The 8,834-nt window shown below is 49.2% G+C and overlaps 1 protein-coding gene across 1 annotated transcript in view; it reads left to right on the forward strand.

Moving 5' to 3' along the window:
* LOC144125109 (bumetanide-sensitive sodium-(potassium)-chloride cotransporter-like) overlaps positions 1-1,677 on the forward strand; it is a 74,601-nt gene extending 72,924 nt beyond the window's left edge. The window contains exon 24 of the mRNA XM_077658204.1: positions 208-1,677. Within this exon, the coding sequence (XP_077514330.1) occupies positions 208-343 (136 nt within the window). The 3' untranslated portion in view covers positions 344-1,677. The remainder of the gene's footprint in view (positions 1-207) is intronic.
* The last annotated feature ends 7,157 nt before the right edge of the window (positions 1,678-8,834 follow it).

Consider the following 8,834-nt stretch of genomic DNA (forward strand, 5'->3'; position numbering starts at 1 on the left):
TTCGGTCGAAAATTTTCTGGAGCCCTCCACTATATGGTACCTCTTTCTCTTTCTTCTTCCACTCCCACACTTCTCCTTTTCTTTGCGGCGCGATTGATGTGTCCACCTAGAAATTAGTTGCTGCTCCTTTCATTTTCTCGAAAGCCTTTTTTTTTTTCATTTCCCGAAGTTTTCGTGTTTTTGCTGACGTCACATTTTCGTGTGCAGGACGTTGCCCATGCCTCGCAAGGGAACCTGCACGGCGCCCATGTACATGGCCTGGCTCGAAATGCTCACCAAGGACATGCCTCCGTTCCTGCTCGTTCGAGGGAACCAGACCAGCGTCCTCACTTTCTACTCGTAGAAGCACGGCCTACTTCACACTCCATCGCATAGACACGGAAGAGCATCACCTGTGCTGAGAAGTAGGGGCCCTAAGTCAGTTCACGGTCTATCGCCGTAAACGGCCTGGTGCTGTGACGTCACAAATTGAGGTTTCTGGCTAGGGCTCCTGGGAGAGCTTTATATACTTCATTACTTTATTTTTTCCTAGTTTAACTTGTAGTTATCGTTCTAGTTAGGTTTTTTCTACAGAAATAATATATAACGCGGAAGTAGCCAATAGAAAAAGCTGTCGTTTCACGCTCAGCGCATGCCCATCTGTATATATTCTCATGCACAGTCGAAGCGAGGCTGTCTCTCACTTCTCACCTCTATATATACTTCTATGCGTGTTATTTTTATTTCTCTTAAGATTAGAATTGCTCCAATACAACTGGACTCCTCCCTGCCTAAAGCGAGCCACATCATTGTTCTGTTTTTTGGTGCAAATGTGACCTCGATAGTGGCGCTTTTTTCGCGGACTTAAAAGTACCTGCCCCAGTGAAAGCCTCACCTCCGTGGGACCATTAACGACGTTCTACCTTGTGCAAGGTTAAACTTCTCGTCGGATGAGCTTACGTTAATCATTGATGTTATGGGAGGCCTTATTACGTTCTGGTTGTTAGCGCTAGCATAGATAGTGCGGGAAAGACCTCACACGCGTCACATGACATGCTGAGCATGCTACCAGTAGCAACACGCCGAGTGCACGAGCGAAGCTGTTGTTATTTATCAGGTGAAATTATGCGCGTGTACGTGTAAAGAAAGGAAGTGAATACAATAATTGTCCACGCTAATTTATAGCTGAAAGTTTTCACACTTACGTCATAAGGCAGTTTTCGTTTTGCTTTGAACAGAAAAACAAAAGGAAAAATTAAGGCCGCGGCAACTTGTTTTGGTGCATTCATCAGGTAGCACAGTGCCATCTTTAGGTTTAAGAAACGGTTGCCGGAGTTTAACAGAGAACCGCAGACGAGACACAAAGGCGTAAAAGGCAGCGTTTTGCCTCGTGATTGTAATCCAAGACGAGTCATTAACCAAGTCTTGGGTTTTTACCGCCCACTTTTGCGGGTATTACTACGAGTGCACACGGCCATGCAGTCACGGGGGCTTCTTTTTTCCCTTATCCCCGTCTTCACGCCCAGTTCTTGCATCCAATCATTCGTTTCGCTGCTGTCTGCTGAACGGCGGATCGACGTCTAGTCCTCTCGCGCGAGCAAGTGCGTATGTGTTTGTTTTTATATGAAGTTGCTTACGTTGTATAGCAAGATTACTGAATAAAACTGGAGGCCAAGGGTTGTTTCCTTTTTACACGTGCACGTTGCCTGAGTGCGTCTTTTATTTCCTTCATTCTCCGGATGGCGCTCTGTAACAATCTACGCGAACGTCTCCATTTCACTAAAACGCGGCAGCTTTTGAGCAGACTGCATAAGTTCTTGTGCTTTTTTTGTAGCGTGAGCTACACTGGCCGAGGTTGAGCAGTTTCGCGTGGCTCCTGGAGAGCCATGCTGCGCATGCGCGAGGAGCAGTGACGTCACACGGCGCACAGCTGGCGCGCCGGAGCCGCCGCCGCCGCTCGCGCCTGGCCGGTCTGCGCATTCCAGAGGAGTGACGTGACATCCGCGGCAGACGCACTGGAGCCGGCGCGTGCCCAGCTGTGCGCCTCCGTTGCGCAGTAGCCCAGTCTGACTCTGCGCCGGAGCCGCTTGATAGCGCCTCTCATTTTGTGCGCATGCGCAGAGGTATCAGTTGGGGGTATACATATAGCGGGGCGTTTGCCACTGTATTATAGCCATAGAGACGGAGAGCGAAATTGCTGCTCACCGGCAATTCATTCCCAGGGGCTGAGCGTAGCTCACGCTACGTATATCCTGACATAGCCGAGCTAAACTACTGCTAATTTTTTTTTCAACAAGGTAATGTTCATGCTTAGTGTTTAACAGTTTCAGCACAAAAAGTAAAAACTGTTTATAAAAGGAAGAAGAGCTGATACATCTAGGATGAATAGTATACCACATTGAATTGAAGCTTGCTGATGGGCTATAGCTCTGTTGCGCTGTATTCCGCCATTGAAAAAGCAAACCCCATGCAGTATGAACGGCGAACTGCACAAGCGACACAACACATGCAAGTATACTTCCAACAGCTTCGTTTTTCATGGCTGTTCACGATTCCTCCGTGGGTGTGCTTCACACGCATTGCAACTAGAAATAATTCTAATTAGCTCGAAAGCTTGGTCACTTGTGTAATTAGTGCGGGTACAAGCGGCGAACGAGAAAGTTTATTCTGTTGCTACCAGAGTGAAATATCCTCAACTGAAGTTCATCGCAAAGAAGGTTACGAAACAATGACCAGCATATGTGGAGCAGTTCTGCACAAAATCTTGTCTTAGTCCAGGTGCCAAGTTTGACTGGAATTCAGATTCTCCGAAGAATTTGGTTGCCATACAGGATAGCTTTTCAATGCGTTAGCCTTGGAACCCCATATCGGAAGAATCTGGGTAATCCCCCTTCTCTTCGCGAAGAGAGTGAGAGAGAAAATGAAGAGGGTTGTTGGTGTTAAAAACGTTTATTGACAAAAATAAAAAATAGCAAAATGAAAGGTTGTGAACGGGTGGTGTCCTCATTTCAGGACCCCAGTGGCTGTCGCTGCCGCCTGGGCTTGCTTGATCAGCTGTCGCTGAATGGCAAGGTCCGAGCTTAGCAGAGTGGTCTCCCACTGCTCCTTCGTTCCAGGGAATTTTAGTTCCAGTGGTTTTAGTCCGACGCATCCATTTGTAATGTGGTATGTTGTGGGACGTTCTTTTCACCACGGGCAGGAGCCTTCGTAACGGCCCGGGAAAATTAATGTGGTACTTATATGGACTAGGAAAGGTGTCGGTCTGGAGTTGTCTCCATCCGCGCGCCTCCATAGCATTTAGCCTTTTATGTGGTGAGGGGTATTGCTGGCGAAGCGTTGGAGGCGTGCGCTGTAGGCAGTGGGGATTTCGGGGGTGGTGTCCGGGTCGGGGATGTCTGTCGCTCAGTTGGTGTGCCCTCGAGCTGGCAGGTCCGCGACACTCGAGCCCCGAGTGCCCCGGAGCCCACGTAATTTCGTGTTGGGGTTCGGAATTGTGTACGAGAGGTTGTTACAAATCTAGCTAACTTTCCGGGGATTCTTCCTGCGAGAAGAAGTCGACATGCCGCCTGGGAGTCCGACATAATCTGTACTTCTTTGCCGTGGGTATCTCCGTACTGGACGGCGAGCACTATCGCGGGCCGTTTCAGCTTCGGTGACCGTGCAGTGCCTCGGGGAAACGCTGGCCACTTCTTGGAATGTCGAGTCTACCACCACTGCCGTGGCACGCGTTGCGTCTCTGTGTAGGGCGGCGTCTACGTATAGTCTTGGAGCTGCGGGCCACTGTGCGCTCTAGGTAGTCGATCCGAGCGTTGCGTCGGCCCTCGTGCGAGCGTGACATGCTCTTGGGCAGTGGATTGACATGGACCCTATTGCGGTATTTAGGTGAAAGATTTTCCGTCGACTCGATGAGTTGGAGATCGGCCGGGAAGCCGATTCTGCTCAGTATCTGCCTGCCGGCTTCCGTGCGAAGGAGTCGCTTTCACTGTGCGAGGAGAAGAGTCTCTGGTTTCGTCGAAGGTGTTGTGAACTCCCAGTGCTTCGAGTTTGGCGTTGGCCGTGTACGGAGGTAGTCCGGGGGCGTGTTTGTATGCCGTGCGGATCAACGCGTCCGCTTTCTTGAAGTCTTGTCTGAGAAGAGTGTGATACGGAAGACCGTAAGAGATGCGGCTGAGGACAAGCGCCTGCACCAGTCTTATTGTGTCTTCTTCTCGCATGCCCTTTCTGTTCCTGGCCACCCGGCGTATCATTCGGCGATTTGCTGGGTGGCGTGGGACAGAAGCTTGAAGGTGTGTGTGGCTTTGCGGTCGCTTTGTATCCAGAGACCAGGCATGCGGACTAGAGGGGTTTCCTTGACCTGGGTGCCATGAAGTAGGATGTTGATCAGGGTGTCTTCGGATTTGTAAGCAAACCCCTTCACTCTGATTATTTCTGATTTCTCAGCGGCAGGCCGCGACATATCGCTTCTCTTTCGACGCATGTCGCCGCCACTTGTAGCGCTTGTTCCTTGGCCGCCAAAGAGCCCTTGATGGTCCAGATGGTGCTATCGTCCGCGTACAGAGTGAATCCGATGTCGGGGACTTCTTGCGGAGCATTTGCCACTCCAATCATGGTGATGTTAAATAGGAGCGGGGAGATGATGGATCCTTGCGACGTGCCCTTGTTGGGAATGTTCTTGATGTCGGAGCGTGTTTCGCCTATGCCAATAGTGCTCTTGCGGGTTCGAGAGAAAATTCTTGACGTATTGAAGTACCCGTTCGCCACAATCAATCAATCAATCAATCAATCATTTTATTCAGACATGAACTTGTATGCACAGTACATGCCCACGAGATGAGACAAAAGGAAGAAGCTGCTGGCATTCTTCCTGACGAGGCCTCACCCCGGGTCACACATCAAAGGCAGAAGGGTGGTTACATTCATTAAAACTCAACAAGCTCTTTAGTTCAATTTTTACAGTGGAGGTTATTCAGTTCGTTCAGGATGGCGTCATGAGAGGCGTTGTCGAAAGCTCCCTTGAGATCGAGAGCCATGATGATGTGCTCGCATTCTCTCGGGATGCCGACAAGGACCACGCTACGCGGAAGGAGGGCGGCGTCTTGCGTAGAGAGACCCGCCCGGAATCCCCGCATCGATGGGTGGAAAAGGTTGTTTGAAGGTCAGGGAATTTTCTTGTAGGGGTGAAGTCTTGCGTTACTCTTTTTTTTTTAGAACTGTGCGAGAATGGAACAGTTTGCCATCAAGCACTGTGTATATTTCGATGAACGATGCTTTTTACCATGCGTTGAAATAATATGTAAAGTGACAGCTAACGTTTGTAGCCCCCTGCTGTAATGCCCTACGGGCGATGCAGGTATCCAATAAATAAAGTAGTTTTGGAGTCTTGCTTGCACTACTCGTTCGTACAACTTGCCGAGGCACGATGTAAGCGATATAGGTCGGAGGGCTTCTATTGTAGGCTGTTTCCCGGGTTTGGGGATTACGATCACATCCGAATGTTTCCATTCATCCGCGATGACGTTGTTCTCCCAGAGCGAATCATTGATGTATTCTGTCAGGTCTCGAATTTGAGCGTTGCTGAGGTTCTGGATCATTGCGTTGTTAGGGGGCGGCATTCGACAAAGTGGAGAGAAAAATCCCCATTCCACTTTCGATAGAGAGGTGGGTCAGGGTAAACAGGAGTGGGAAGACGAAGTGACAGTGGGAGCCGGCAGGTGGCCGATGGCGATGAGGGTGCACGGCGTATCACACTGATTGCTGGTTTGGATCGGCAGGGTGGAGCTAGATTGGTCAGTGGAGCGGAGTTGCGGCGTATCTCGCGGAGATTGAATGACTCGATCACGCCACCCTTTCGCGTGGTCTGAGGCCGTCGGCGGCAGCTCTATCCTGCGGGGAAACACTGATGCTAACGCATACTGTGCCGCATGAATCTCATTGATCGTCAATGCTTTTAACGCGATAGCGTCAAATGCTCCGTTGTCCAGAAAATTCGGTGTCGGCGTCGGCGTTGTGAGCGAAAAATCACGAGCATGACTCTGGCAGGTGACGCCCTGAGAGCAACCTAGGAGGTAGTTGGGCCAGATAGGTCACGTGACCTTAATAATAATAATAATTGGTTTTTTGGGGAAAGGAAATGGCGCAGTATCTGTCTCATATATCGTTGGACACCTGAACCGCGCCGTAAAGGAAGGGATAAAGGAGGGAGTGAAAGAAGAAAGGAAGAGAGAGGTGCCGTAGTGGAGGGCTCCGAAATAATTTCGACCACCTGGGGATCTTTAACGTGCACTGACATCGCACAGCACACGGGCGCCTTAGCGTTTTTCCTCCATAAAAACGCAGCCGCCGCGGTCGGGTTCGAACCCGGGAACTCCGGATCAGAGTTCGAACCCGACGTGACCTTGCTGCGTTATCAAAACCTGCCCACCAGGTGGTGAGCAAACTGCCCACCGTGGTAAGTGGCAATTAATGATTGATCGCTCGGTAAGAGCAACCTGGGCCACACGAGGCCCACTGCTGTGAGCGCCTGTCATCGCAAGGCAGCGGCGCTTAACCGCTGCACCACTGTGCTAGGAGTGGTATGAGGACTCCCAGAAATTTATGAATGTAGAGAATGACCTTGTGCGTATATGGGAATCAACCAATTACGCCATTCGTCATACCCCAATGGCGAAGCTTAAGCATCTCCTCCGATTTTTCCGTTTACCTTTGCGTCATATTTCTTCGGCTGGCCTGCACCTTAGTGGAAACAGCGTTGACTAGTAGAAATCTCGGCCGCACTACCCTTATGACTCCGACGTCACAACTACCGTGGCAACGAAGGGATAATCCCGGACGCAACAGTGTATTTTGTTGCAGCAACCGGAATTATCGCTTCAGTGCACTTGGGTACTGCTACGCGCGCCCATTCTTTGTTTTATTTGTATTCTATTTCTATCCACTCTCTTCGTGGCCCAGTTGGAGCCAGTTGGCAGTCCCGTACACTTCAGGTGTTGCAGCAGTGCCGTCGACTCGCGTCAGCACAAACGGCCTTAGCGCGCCGGATTTCTACTAGCCATGAACCTAAAACGCGTGGGTTCGAATCCCACTCAAACCTATACCTTTAAGCGTGTGTTTTATTTGCTAGAATTTTCTCGTGGTACGAACGGACAGGGAGACAAAAATCTGCCGATAGAGAGACGTGAAAATGTAGCAGTGAAGTGCATTCTTTCATTGACAGTGTTCCCCGAGTTTCAGAGCGAGACAGGACAAGTGTTAGAGCGGCTCTTGGACTTGTACGAACAAATGAATTCCTTCGATACGCCTCTCAGAAAAGGCTACGACAGTGATTTTAAACAATCGGTTCCTGAAGTAAAACTCATTGAAAAGATGGTTAACTTATCACCACAGAGATGTTCCCAGTGTTACGCAAGGGACGCCGCTAAACGGCACGAGATGGCACTAGTGGACAGAGGTCCATGAAGTCGAAAACTCTGAGTGTCTAAAGCTCTTTCAGACGCTTCACTGCAAGGCATGAACAGCGGCTGGTCGCACTCTTCAGCTCTTCCAAACTGGGCTGAAAATGTTCTGGACGATACAGGGATAAACAGCGAGAAAAATCATGGGGTCGCTTAAGTCGCCTTAAGAGTGCAACGTGATAGCGGTGTGTTCTGGATCCATTGCACCCAGATGGAAGTCGGTGAAGAAGGCATTCAAAGCACAGCGCGAGAGACAGGCAGTTAAACATGCCACCCTAAATGTCCTGGACCAATGGTTAGACGAAATTAACCTCTCTCTCAATATAAATAAATGCGATTTATTCGTTTTCCTGCTCTGTTATCCAGTTGATATCCAGTTGAGTGGTATTGTATAACGACACCATGTAATTCCTCAAATGCAGACCATCAAATACTTCTTGTTATTTATGATGGTTCACTTTCCTGCCGGGCGCATATACAGCACATCACCGCCAAAGGAGTCCGAGCGGTCGGCATGCTGCGCGGGCTCAGCAACATCCGTTCCTGCATGAGAAGGCAGCCGCTTGAAATGATTTAGAGAATGTAGTATGTCCGTCCAGTGCTTGAGTACGGCTGCGTCTTTTCTTTGGAGCACCTGCATATAAACTTCGCCTCCTTCTTTTCTTGGAGCAGGAGGCGTTGGGCCTCTGTCTGCGCATTCCAAAATTTGTTGCTCTGTGACCTCCAGATTTCGGCTTGTAACTGTCCAATCATTTATAAATTTGTGCGATTCATCTTTCTTTCTTTCTTTCTTCACTAACCTGGGACATTTTTCAATTAATGTTAATCTCGTCTGTATACAAGACAGATTTGTTTTGTGCAATCTCTCCATTACCCCTTAAACGTCTGCATTTCGTACATCCTTCCGGTGTGCGTCAACTCTACGCCTATTCATATTGTCTTTGACGACTTATTTCCAAACAATGCAACACTTCTGCGATTCCGTGTGCTCAACAGTTTATTAAAATATGACCCGATCTCCTTTCCCTCTCATGTTGTCATTGCGATGGACGTCTCACAGTGTGAAGAAAAAGCCTGTGTCGGTATTTTCTCTCTGTCACCCGATTGGTCATTCTCACTCCACCTTTCCGACTACACCCCGATTTATTTGGCCGAATTTTTAGCAGGGCTCCTGGCTTTGAACAAGTTAACAGCCCTTATTCTTCTTTCATAATTATGCCGGATTTATTTTCCCTGTGTTCCTCCCTAACCGCATCTACGGAGTCACAGCAACTCCGCTTAGTCAAACGTTTGGTACCATCGCGCGTGTGTTTGTTGGTCATTTTGGGTGCATGGGCACATAGGAATCCATTTAAATGAGTTTGCAGATACTTTGGCGAAGGCATTTCTTCAAGGCTGATATAT

This window comes from Amblyomma americanum, chromosome 3 (genome assembly GCF_052857255.1).
Source record: "Amblyomma americanum isolate KBUSLIRL-KWMA chromosome 3, ASM5285725v1, whole genome shotgun sequence".
Lineage (NCBI taxonomy): Eukaryota > Metazoa > Arthropoda > Arachnida > Ixodida > Ixodidae > Amblyomma > Amblyomma americanum.